General features: G+C 39.4%; 1 protein-coding gene across 6 annotated transcripts in view; it reads right to left on the bottom strand.

Moving 5' to 3' along the window:
* The window catches only part of TTBK2 (tau tubulin kinase 2), a 127,967-nt gene that overhangs the window by 80,036 nt on the left and 34,412 nt on the right, over positions 1-13,519 (bottom strand). For 3 of the 6 annotated variants that reach the window (XM_058541375.1, XM_058541374.1, XM_058541373.1), the window contains exons 2-3: positions 12,854-12,989; positions 6,669-6,816 (exon numbers count right to left, since the gene is read on the bottom strand). In XM_058541375.1, the coding sequence (XP_058397358.1) occupies positions 6,669-6,816; positions 12,854-12,922 (217 nt within the window). In that variant the 5' untranslated portion in view covers positions 12,923-12,989. Of the gene's footprint in view, positions 1-6,668; positions 6,817-12,853; positions 12,990-13,519 lie in introns of those variants that run through there. The other 3 variants (XM_058541376.1, XM_058541377.1, XM_058541378.1) reach the window with 3 other exon arrangements.

Raw genomic sequence — 13,519 nt, forward strand, 5'->3', positions numbered from 1 at the left:
TCAATATTTCTTTTTCTTACAAAAAAAGAAAAAATGAAGTTGATGAAAAAAATAACCAGAAATAGAAGAGTTATCCTATTCTCCCACATCTCCATTTACAAAAGTATGCTATCACCTAATACAAAGCTACTTTGTGCTCTCATTTTGCCGTTAAGCACAAATGTCAAGTTTAAATGTACATAATTCCTGCCCTTTAAGAGGCTTACAATTTAAAAAAGAAACACAAATATATTTTTAAAAATAAAATAATGTAAACAAATTGAAAAGTGCATGTAAGAATAAACCAGGCAAAATTTAGTACTTATTAAAACTTACTGAGGGGTGGGCCGGCCCTGTGGCTTAGCGGTTAAGTGCCCACACTCCGCTACTGGCGGCCCGGGTTCGGATCCCGGGCGCACACCAAGGTACTGCTTCTCCGGCCATGCTGAGGCCGTGTCCCACATACAGCAACTAGAAAGACGTGCAACTATGACGTACAACTGTCTACTGGGGCTTTGGGGGGGGAAAAAGAAGGAGGAGGATTGGCAATAGATGTTAGCTCAGAGCCGGTCTTCCTCAGTAAAAAAAGGAGGATTAGCATGGATGTTAGCTCAGGGCTGATCTTCCTCACAAAAAAAAAAAACTTACTGAGATAGGTGTGTTGGCCCAATAGCAATTAGTGCCCTAGTGCCCATATTGTGATCTCAACTGTTTCCCAATACAAGGAAACAGGGCTTCTTGGAGAAACAGGATTCCTGATTCTAAGTATGGCACAGGGAAAGTTCAAGGAAAGCCCGAAACTCGTGCTGTGCCAGAAAGCAAGGATGACATCAAAGAACGCTGGAGCTACATCAAGACACAGCAGCCAACCTGAAAGGGCTTCCACTAGCCAAATGTGAAAATTTGAGCACCAAAAGAATAATGACTACAATGGGTTGAAGTAATATATAAAAATCCATGAGTTCACAGTGATACTCAAAACAAAAAACAACTCACTGGTCACATAAAGGCATAACTCCTTATTCTGAAAATTGGTAAATGAACGGGAAGAAGAATCAAGCCTTCATCTTGTCCTTCTTGCAGTAATTATATTGTAGGGGAAACAAACAGCTGATGAAATAAAGTTCTACTTTGTAGAATAATTCCAGTTTAGAAATTTGGAAGGAATAAAATAATAAGAAAAATCACCATTTTGCAACCCCTATGGAAACAATGGATCTAAATAATGTACTCTTGCCAAAAATAACAAGAATAAGATGGATGTCATCAAACCTCTAGATCTAACTACCAGTTCACAGGAAACACAGAGGATAGAGGAACATGTTAAAAGACACCACAAGGATGCAATCAGCCAAATCCAGAATTTGGACTATTTTATCAAACTTTGTTACAAACTTCATTTCTTCAACAAATAAATGGCAAGGTTAAAAAAAAAAGTTAGGGGAGGGGGAACTCACATAGATTATGAGAGACTTAAGAGATACGTCAACCATATGCAATGTGTCTACTATGAATGTGAATCTTGATTTGAACAAGTCAACTGTAAAAGGGTATTTTTGAGACAATGGGAGAAATTAAACACTGGCTAGATTTTAGAAGGTATTTAGAAATAACTTAATTTTGTTAGGTGTTTAAGACTATTGTGTTTATGTTATTAAAAAAGGAATCCCCGTAATGTAAATTATAGACTTTAGTTAATAATAATGTATCAATATTGGCTTGTCAATTTTAACAAATGTACCACATTAATACAAGATGTTAATAACGGGAAACTGTAAGTGGGGAGAGAGTATTTGGGAACTCTGTGCTTTCTGCTCAATTTTTCTGTAAACCCAAAATGGTTCTAAAAAGTAAAATCTATTAATTAAAAAAAGAAAAACTGGAACACAGGCTTCCTCTTTAATGAGGTTCTCCAATCTCTTCTTAAAACTGGTCACCTGATGGGGGCCGGTCCCATGGCTCAGCGGTTAAGTGCGCGCGCTCCGCTACTGGCGGCCCAGGTTCAGATCCCGGGCGCGCACTGACACACCGCTTCTCCGGCCATGCTGAGGCCACGTCCCATATACAGCAACTAGAAGGATGTGCAACTATGACATACAACTATCTACTAGGGCTTTGGGGCAAAAAAGGAGGAGGATTGGCAATAGATGTTAGCTCAGAGCCAGTCTTCCTCAGCAAAAAGAGGAGGATTAGCATGAATGTTAGCTCAGGGCTGATCTTCCGCACAAAAAAAAAAAAAAAAAAAACTGGTCACCTGAGGAGTTTCCACTGCCTTATTATTTCATGTTTTCAACGATACAGATCCCCCAAATTTTCCTAATGTTTTAACATAAACTACCTCTAATATGTTCTCATACCATTCTTTTTGGGGTTTTTTTTGGTGAGGGATAAGCAGCTATGATTTCCTATGTTCTAATAGGCACAATTTAAGGGATTCACAAAATACCAATCATCAACAAAGCTCTCATAAGCAAAATAACGTCTGTTAAATTTTGATATACCTCCAAACACCCCCGACCTAAACCCCACAAAGTCCCTATCTGACTGGTAATTCATGACCCTATGAAATAAAGTATATTTTAATTTAAAAAAAAAAGGAGCCCCAGGGCCGGTCCGGTGGCATAGTGGTTAAGTTCATGCACTCTGCTTCGGCAGCCCGGGGTTCACAGGTTAGGATCCCGGGCACAGACCTACACACCATTTATCAAAGCCATGCTGTGGCGGTGTCCCAAGTAACATAGAGGAAGACTGGCATGGATGTTAGCCCACAGCCAATCTTCCTCAGCAAAAGAGGAGGGGTGGCAATAGATGTTAGCTCAGGGCTAATCTTGCTCACAAAAAAAAAAAAAAGAAAGAAAAAAAAAAAGGAGCCCTTATTTATTAGGTAAAGACACATATACATACTGAAGTACTTACAGATGATAGGATGTCTAAGATTTCTTTCCAAATACTCCAGCAAGGTGGGAAAAAATGCTGAAGGAGCAGAATACAGATGCAACAAGATTGGCCAAATGCTGCTACTTACTAAAGCTGAGTATTGGGTACATGAGTGCTCATGATATAATTCTATTTCTGTGTATATTTGAAATTTTTCATAATAAGAAACTAGGGGAAAAAGCAAATTTAAGATTTGCCTATCTCACCGTAGGATTCTAGACATGTATCAAATTTTGTTAAGATTGGAATGAAAATCTAACTTTCTAAAAAGTATTGATGGTAGGTTCCTGAGGTACTGCAGAATTACTAGTGAGCAGTAATTTTTTCCTCTTATACCAGCGCTGCAAATAAAACTGTATTTATTAAAAAGAAAAAAAAGAGTGGTGTGGTAACATACAGCTCAAGAGATCATGAAAATGGATAAGTGAAGATAGGTAGGATGTCACTATAAAACATTTATTTAAGATGGGAGAAAAGAGAGAAAAAAGAATCTAACAGACTAGGGAGGCAATTATCCCCTTTGCACAGAGTTTCAAAGCAAGCAAACTGAAAAACAAAGGTTTGAAGACAGTATAGTCACAAATGAAGAAAATGAAAAAACACAAATAAATGGTTATATCTCTGAGATCTCAGATGTATCTCTGAACAATGATGTTAATAAAAGGAAAAGCTTAATAAGGTTTATGGTTCTATTTACTAAGGATACTTTAAAGAACAATAACTGAAGCGTAGGAGAAGTACTACCTAACAGGCCTATAGACAGATGGTTTAGTTCAGAAGTGATTAAAACATCCAAACACATTTGTAAAAACCAAGTACAATTCAGGAGTCTAGCTTGATTCAATAAAGAATTGTAGGATACATCCAGAATAGTTCAGAGAGCTTTCAAAAGAGAGCAATCTGATGTAGTAGCATGGGGAAGGTCATTCAGAAGAAAAGATGGGGTAAAATCCTAAGGCCTTCACACTTGAGGACCAATGAGAAAGGAACATACTAGCAATGAGAGTTATGCATGATCTGAGGAAATCTAGGGTTGTTAAGCACAGGAAAGACTGAGAGAAAATTGAGAACTGAGAGAATCCAGGAAAAGATATTATGGGATTTTGAAAAGGGGAAATGATTTATTAAAAGGAACAAAATCTAGAGTTCAGGCTAGATTCATCATAAAGTATCTTTCTATCTTGTAAAGAAACAAATCCTGGGGCTGGTCCAGTTGTACAAGCGGTTAAGTGCGCGTGCTCCACTGCGGTGGCCTGGGGTTCACCGGTTTGGATCTTGGGTGCACACTGACGCACCGCTTGGCAAGCCATGCTGTGGCAGCGTCCCATATAAAGTGGAGGAAGATGGGCATGGATGTTAGCCCAGGGCCAGTCTTCCTTAGCAAAAAAAAATACAAAAAACAAAAAGCGGAGGATTGGCAGATGTTAGCACAGGGCTACCTTCCTCACAAAAAAAAAAAGGAAACAAATCCTTATACCAGCTATAAAAATTGAACATCAGGGCTGGCCCCTGTGGCGTAGCAGTTAAATGCACGCGCTCCACTGCTGGCAGCCCGGGTTCGGATCCCAGGCACACAGTGATGCACCGCTCGTCAGGCCATGTTGTGGCAGCATCCCACATAAAGTGGAGGAAGATGGGCACGGATGTTAGCTCAGGGCCAGTCTTCCTCTGTAAAAAGAGGAAGAATGGCATGGATGTTAGCTCAGGGCTGATCTTCCTCACACACACACACAAAAAAATTGAACATCAACTTAAAACCAACCAATCCTATAAAGGGTTAGCCTCTGGTTATATACCTTTTCCTTACCTACTTATTAGCCTTTTTATTGGGGTCACTGAGTAAGAAGTCATTATGCCAACAGGAAGGCAAGAGCAGTTCAGCCCCATAAAAACGTTCCCAAAAGGGTGCAGATTCCAAAGCACCCTCAACAAAAAGAAGTTGTGAGGCATAAGCGTGCAGAAGGCATAAGTTAGGAAGCCAAGAAAAGAGAGTCAAGGGCTGCCTCATTGAAATACAGATCAGAAGAAAAAAACCTAATTATTTTTGGAAAGTGAAGGGTTCTGAGGAATAGGATGTCATATGGTTATAGGCAGGTAGGAAAAACATTTTAGGCAATAGTATGAAAGGTAAAATAGATAGAAGGAAAGGAGAGACTTAGCATCCAAGGGTCTCCAATTCATCCATTAAAACGTACTAAACTGATCTTCAAGCTTTACCACATAGAATCCTGAGAAAACCATGGCCAAAACAGGCAGGAGAACCTACCGAAAAGACTACAGAGCTGTATCCTGCCTCACCTGGATGCATCTCCTCAGGGCCAAGTAGGAGCAAGACAGGTGAAGCGGCACTGTCCAGGCCAAGCTCATGTTCACATACCCTTTAGGGGCTTGGCTGAGAGTAACACAGATCTCCTGGGATCTGCACAACCCAGGAAGAGGTTAGCTCCAGCTGCACCTGTTTGTGGCCTCTATGTCACTGAGCTGAGAACAGCTCGAAACAAATAGGGAGAAAGGAGAAAAGGTAAGAAAAAGACACCATCATCTTTTTCCCTATTCTTCCTTCTCCAATTATCCATTTTTTCTAGTAGTGACAATGGGTGCTGATCTATCCACTGTCTTCCTGATTTTCCATGTTTCAGGAAAGCTAAGCTAAAAATAACTATTAAACAGATCCATAATTTTATTAGCATCACTAATCAAATGAACCAACTGGTAGAGAAACTTGGAGAATTAGAAAGCTTAAGGCGAAGGGCAATGATTCAAAGAATAGATGTTGCCAGAATACATAATACACATTTCATTAACTTAACAGAAACTAATTTACTAGAATTCCAAATATCAGGGACTCAGAAAGAGAGCACATTCACCCTAGAGACTACACAGTCGTGAATTTGAGGGTCCTAGGCTACATAGCATTTTGTCCTTGCTCTTTCTACCACCTACAGTTATTTCCACCAATTATAGCAACTTCCTTTGCTCTATATGTTAGTACTAATTTCTTTACATACTAATGAATGTCCCATAACAATATCAAACCTTCTAGAGCTTAACAAGATCATTCAATGTGCTAATCATCCCTATTTGATTCAGATAAAACATTTAAATATCAGTAATATCAAATTATTTCATTAAAGTGAAACTATAAATATAATAAAACTAGCAATGTATTCAGGGTTTTACATCACTGGATTGATGTCAGAAAAAAATTATTTATCCTTGTAGTAAAAAAATAGGGACCCGAATAGTACAAAAAACCTCAAAAACGACTACAGGGCCAGAAAGAATTATTCTATGAAATTGAAGTTAATGAAATAAACACATAACAAATATTATTTTTAATTCATCCTGCAGTGTGATTTGAAGGCAGCTTCCTTAATGTGATTAAAGCATGATTAATATCCAAAGACATGAGTAGAAATAACTCAAAGGTATCTATATTTGGTTGTTTAAAAAAAGGCAAATTTTACCATAACAGACTTATGAAAACACTTTGTAAAGCAGAATGTTTCAGGTAACTCACTCTCTCTCATCCTTATTCACCATAAAAAGGAATTCCCAAAGTCCAATTATTCTAAGCAATCAATATTTCTACTACTACTAGCTAGTGATAAAATTTCTAAGAGAAAAATGTTCAGCATGTTTATACCAAGCTGACACCAGAATATTCAATTAATAGTTAGAGAATGTAATTGAGGTTTAAAAAGATAACGATAAATTATAAATTGTTTGGCATATCATACAAAACAGCTTACCTTGTAGTTTTTTCAATACGGCAACCTCCATTTTCAGAACTTGTTTTGGTTGTTGAGCTGATTCCACCTTCAATGCAACATTTTCCCTGGTAAGCATGTCCAAGGCATCGTAAATTTCTCCAAAGCCCCCACCCCCAATCTTCCTCAACTGCATGGGAAATAAAATAAGAACACACACACACAAAATTAATAGAAGATTCTAATAGGAAACCAATTCACCTCTTATATTTAGAAAATAATATATAATTTTATTATCCCTATTTATAATAAAAGATCTCAACATTGTTAAATTAACTATGCATATGCCAAGAAGAAAGCAAATATCTAGAAATAACATCAAAATCTTTCCCACAGGTTTGTCTAGAAAAAGTAATGAAATTATTTCAGCCAAAAACAATTTAAAATTTGGTCTACAGCCAGTATCAGAACTGTCACAAAAAACACAGTATCTGAAAGCTTCACTTCCCATAAATGCCCCTCAACAACCAGATTTGTTGTTTTAATTCTAAGGCAATCATTTGAAGACTTTTTAAACCATAAAATATTTTTGCCAATTGAAATCTTATCTGGAACCTGGTTGAGATATGTATATGGGGAGGCTGAGGGTAGGAGTGGGGCAGCCAGAGCCCAGCCCTCTCAGCACCATTTACCCTCCTGAAGCACTGAATAGGCTCCACAGAACAGGCAGAAAGATCCTATTCTAAACTATCTCAGAGTTCAGTGTATACATACGCTCACTCTCTCTCTATATATATGCTCAAATAAGAGTCAACTCTAATCAACTTAACCACTTTCATCACACAATTTATTCTTCCTGATAAAATGTGTTAGCCTAACTAGGGAATATCAGGATCTTTGTCTGAGTATTTTAAGAAAGTTCTGAAGAGCCAGTGACAACTGGACCTGTAAAGCTGTGAGAAACTGGGGTGGGAGGGGGATGGGTGATATACTTCAAGCTAGATACAGCATGAAATTAGTCTTCTTCCATTTCCTGAAACTAGGTCTTCTCCTTACCACATTATCAAATATCTAGGATGTGATATAATGTAGGAAGTCATCACTGGAGGCACAGGGTCCTAAATCCTAACCTGTCCAGAGGCCTTACCTCAAGCCCTACTTCTTTCTCCACTGGGTCTGTACTATTACTGCATCTAGACTGATTTCTTTATATTCTGAATTTCTATAGAGATTATTTGCTTAAACGATTAATCATTTTACTAGGCTAAATACCTCAGATATCATTTGTATTAACACACTATACTGCTTTCTAACTCTTACGTTGTTTAACTTTCCATTATCAATGTCCTAGCCCCCTACAGTGAAATCAAGCTTCTTCAAAGAGAAGGCCACTCCTTCTACTTTTTGTTTTGCCCATAGCATTTGGCAAAGTGGTAACTATAATAAATATTACTAAATAACTATTCATTGCTTTGTACATATGAGCCATAATCCCTCTTTATTCTGGTTTGGTGATGGGAAGAAATACCATGAGGAACTCTGGTATGAGTTTGGGATTAAAAAAAAAAAGTTTCAGAGCCAGCCCTGATGGCCTAGTGGTTCAAGTTCAATGCTCTCATCGCTTTGGTGGCCTGGGTTCGTTTCCCAGTTGCAGAACCACACCACCTGTCTGTCAGCTGCCACGCTGTGGCTGTGGCTCACATAGAAGAACTAGAAGGACTTATAACTAGGATATACAACCGTGTACTGGGGCTTTGGGGAGGAGGGGAAAAAAAAAGAGGAAGATTGGCAACGGATGTTAGCTCAGGGCAAATCTCCTCCTGCAAAAAGAAAAAAAACAAGTACTAAAAAAAAAAAGTTCCAAAAGTTAATTTCAGTTAAACAAATTTGCTCTTTGTTGGGCCCTAAGTGGTATTTACAATTCTTTATATTTTGTCCACTAAACAAAGCCTCGTGTAACTTAAAAGACTCATAAACAGTACCAAAGGGATATCTTTCTAATTACAGACTGTGATGAGAGGTGGCTTCACGTTTTACCTCTCAAAAAAACCTTACCAAATGACGGAACAAAAAATCTAGGCTGAAGTAAATGATTTTGCTCCTTGGTTTATTCCTACACTGTCATTTGAACAACAGTAGAGCATTAATTTTTTTTATTGAGCTTGACAAAGCCCCAAGACGACATCAACGTTTACAAGGTACAGAGGCAGTTTAGTATGATGGGAGTATGCAGATTAGGGAAAGAACAGAGGTAATGCCTGGGGCAGATTGGATTTTCCAAAGATGGCCACAACAATATTGCCCATCCTTTTTGTTCTTCTTCAGTGTGACCTTGCCACTCCCCCATCAAGAGGTAGAGTCCATTTCCACACCCCCTTAAATCTGGATGGATCTTGTGACTGCTTTAACCAACAAAACATGGCAAAGTAACACTGCACCAGTTCTGAGCATAGCCCTTACCCAGCCTTGTAGCTTGTTTCCTGTCTCTCAAGAGCAAGCCACCATGTAAAAAGTGTGACAATTCCCAGAAGCCATAGCTCTGTGGAGAGGTCCTAGAAAATGAGCCACCAGCTTGGGGGCGGTGAGGGAAATAAGGACCCCCAAAGCACCAAACAAGCCATTTGGAAGTGGATCCTCCAACCTAATCAAACCTGCTAGTGCCACATGGCTAAGAAGCAAACCACCCAGAGGCACTCTTCCCAAATTTCTAATCCACAAATTGTGAGCAAAATAAATGACTATTTTAAGCCTCTTAAGTTTTCCTCTTAGTTTGTTAGATAACAATAGATAACCAAAGTACCATCCTTAACAATGAGCCTATGGGCCGACCTCGTGGCTTAGTAGTTAAGTGCGTGCGCTCCGCTACTGGCGGCCCGGGTTCAGATCCTGGGCGCGCACCAACGCACTGCTTCTCCGGCCATGCTGAGGCCGTGTCCCACATTCAGCAACTAGAAGGATGTGCAACTATGACATAACAACTATCTACTGGGGCTTTGGGGAAGAAAAAAAGGAGGAGGATTGGCAATAGATGTTAGCTCAGAGCCGGTCTTCCTCAGCAAAAAGAGGAGGATTAGCACGGATGTTAGCTCAGGGCTGATCTACCTCACACACACACACACACACACAAAAAACAATGAGCCTATGATTTCTTACTAAAAATGCCACTATGCCTCCCAAATTTGGGGGACATGCTCCACACACGTATTACCTCTACTTAGCAAGACAGAGCAACTAGACAGGCATAGCTTCATTTATCACCTTTTGATATATCTACTAGAGAACAGCCAACCTTTATCACAGCACTTAATACAAAGTTCTCATCAAAGCAACACTCATGCCTGACGTACATAAAAGATTACCAGTTGTTGGAATCTCCCTGCAGCAGTCCATGATGATTCCATAGTTCTTTTCTTATATTTACTTAAGTAAATTTTCAAAGCCTACTGATTTGCCTAATCAGTAAAACACTGTAACACAGAAATAAAATTTTTATTTCTAAAGGAAGAATCTTCTTTTTCCAATCTGTTATAGATTAAGGAAACCACTAAAACAGCTTTGCTAAACCTGCTAATGAAACAAAACTTTGGTTAAAAAAAGACTAGGTAGGGGCCGGCCTGGTGGCGCAAGCAGTTAAGTGCGCACGCTCCGCTGCGGCAGCCTGGGCTTCGCCGGTTCAGATGTCGGGCGCGCACCAACACACTGCTTGGCAGGCCATGCTGTGGCGGCGTCCCATATAAAGTGGAGGAAGATGGGCACAGATGTTAGCCCAGGGCCAGTCTTCCTCAGCGAAAAAAGAGAAGGATTGGCAGATGTTAGCACAGGGCTGATCTCCTCACAAAAAAAAATAACAAAGACTGGGTAGCAATAAAAAGTATTTAAATCTATTCAAAACAACAATAGCTCCTTTAAGAGGAGGAGAGACAGCAGATTCCAAGTCTAGGGTAAGGAAACCATCAAAAGACTATTAGAATCATGCGAAAAGGACTCAGGAGACAACTTGAAGGGTGTCTCCTTAGTCAAATGAGACAATTTGAGCACCAGTAAGGATAATAACTACAATGGACTGAAACACACTAAATATGTTTAAATCCATAAATTCTTAATTATATTTAAAAAATCTTCTTGGTCACTTTCAGAAAATGCTAGGGAACCAATTCATTATTTTGAAAACTGGTAAATTAAGAAAAAGAATCAAGGGCCAGCCCCAGTGGCCTAGTGGTTAAGTTCAGCACACTCTGCTTCGGCAGCCCAGGTTCGGTTCCTGAGCGCAGACCTATATCACTAGTTAATGGCCATGCTGTGGCAGTGGTCCACATACAAAATGGACGAAGACTGGCAACAGATTACCTCAGGGCAAATCTTCCTCAGAACAAAAAAAAAAAGAAAAAGAATCAAGCATTTATCCTGTTTTTCCTAATCAAATTGTATCTCAGAATAATCAAATAGTTGATGAGAAATTTCTTATAAATGTACTTCAACTAATAAATGAAGGAATGATAGAATATCACCAATCTATAACCCCTAATGAATTAACAGACCTCAGCAATGATGAAGATACTATGTGTCTCCCTTTGAAAGTTCACAGTATCCTTTAAGAAAAAAATGCCCCATCTCAATAAACAAACCTAAACTCAGATCTAACCAAGCCTCTATATATAACTAATAATTTACATAAAATACGTGAGGCAGAGAAACACGTTAACATCACATAGAAACAATCAGAAAAATCTAAACCATGGGAAATTCTACAGGCAAATGACCTAGTTTCTTCAATAAATAAATTGTAAGGAGGGCCAGCCCGTGGCTTAGCAGTTAAGTGTGCATGCTCCGCTACTGGCAGCCCGGGTTCGGATCCCAGGCGCGCACCGACGCACCGCTTCTCCAGCCATGCTGAGGCCGCATCCCACATACAGCAACTAGAAGGATGTGCAACTATGATACAACTATCTACTGGGGCTTTGGGGAAAAAAAAGGAGGAGGATTGGCAATAGATGTTAGCTCAGAGCTGGTCTTCCTCAGTAAAAAGAGCAGGTTAGCATGGATGTTAGCTCAGGGCTGATCTTCCTCACAAAAAAAAAAAAATAGTAAGGAAAAAGAGAGAGATGAAAAGGAAAACCTTAAGTGATGTCAATCAACTGCAATATCCAGATTTTATTTGGATTTGACTCAAACTATTAAAAATAATTTACAAAACAATAAGGGAAATGTGAAAGCTACAAAGATACTTGATATTAAGAAATTATTACTTTTTTAGGTGCAATAATGATATCATGATTACGTTTTTAAAAAGAAGTCTTTATCTTTTAGAGATACATACTGAAGTATGTACAGAAGAAATGCTAAGGTAAAAAGTCTGTTTCAAAATATTCTGGGAGAGAGGTTAAAGAGATGAAACAAGATTGACCATAAATTGATAACTCTTTAAGCTAGGGCATGAGTACATGGAGGTTCATTATATGTCTTGCTATTTTTATGTATATTCACAATTTCCCTAAATAAAAAGTAACAAAATAAAAAAGAAAGCAGTTCATCTTACTGTATATATATTTTTTTACTTCTTCTTTTCCTAAGTACACTTGTATTTACCTTACTCAATATTAGCTATCAGAGGTTAGGAAAATTTACTACTATATGAAGCAAGAATAAGAATTAGGGCATAGGGCCGGCTCCGTGGCTTAGCGGTTAAGTGCGCGGGCTCCGCTACTGGCGACCCGGGTTCAGATCCCGGGCATGCACTGACGCGCCGCTTCTCTGGCCATGCTGAGGCCACGTCCCACACAGCAACTAGAAGGATGTGCAACTATGACATACAACTATCTACTAGGGCTTTAGGGGAAAAAAAAAAAAAAAGGAGGAGTATTGGCAATGGATGTTAGCTCAGAGCCGGTCTTCCTCAGCAAAAAGAGGAGGATTGGCACAGATGTTAGCTCAGGGCTGATCTTCCTCACAAAAAAAAAAAAAAAAAAAGAAAGATGGTCCTTTGTGGGTGGGTGTGTATGTACTGGAAAGGAACATCCAGTTGTGAGGAAATTATGAAAATATAGGGGAAAAAAAAGAATTAGGGTATAAACAGAACAATCATAAGAAAATAACTGAAAACAGCTGCTTTAGGCATATAAACAATACATGCATTTCCTAATAAAATTCTATTTTTATCAAGATATCAAAAATTATCCCCCCACATGTACACACACACACACACACACACACACACTCTGTATACTCACCACTTTCCATCTTTCTTTGACCAGGATTCCAACACTGAGGATATCTGGCTGCTCTCCTCCTCCACTCATTGCAATTCACTGATGTGGTCGAACAGCTACACAGGCATCCAGCTCTCAAGAGTGGTTTCCATTTAACCTAAAACAAAAGAAACAGCAACAGCATATCTGGGTTAACTAATCAACACAAACATTCCAGCACCAAGTAGCACTATTAATCCTATACATTAATCAGGCTGCTTTGTTGGAAAGGTGGGAAAAAACCCCACAAACTCAGTTCCAAAATCTGTTTAGTACATATTTTATAAATTTTTATTTATTTTTTCCCCCAAAACACCAGTAGATAGTTGTATGTCATAGTTGCACAGCCTTCTAGTTGCTGTATGTGGGATGCGGCCTCAGCATGGCCAGAGGAGCGGTGCGTCGATGCGCGCCCGGGATCTGAACCCGGGCCGCCAGCAGCGGAGCGCGCACACCCAACCGCTAAGCCACGGAGCCGGCCCCCAGTACATATTTTAAAAGTACTTATTGGGGCCGGCACAGCAGCGTAGTGGTTAAGTTCATGGGCTCTGCTTCGGTGGCCTAGGGTTTGCAGGTTCGGATCCTGTGTGCAGGCATATGCACCACTTATCAAGCCGTGCTGTGGTGGCATCCCATATAAAGTAGAGG

The sequence above is a fragment of the Diceros bicornis genome, chromosome 5 (genome assembly GCF_020826845.1).
Source record: "Diceros bicornis minor isolate mBicDic1 chromosome 5, mDicBic1.mat.cur, whole genome shotgun sequence".
Lineage (NCBI taxonomy): Eukaryota > Metazoa > Chordata > Mammalia > Perissodactyla > Rhinocerotidae > Diceros > Diceros bicornis.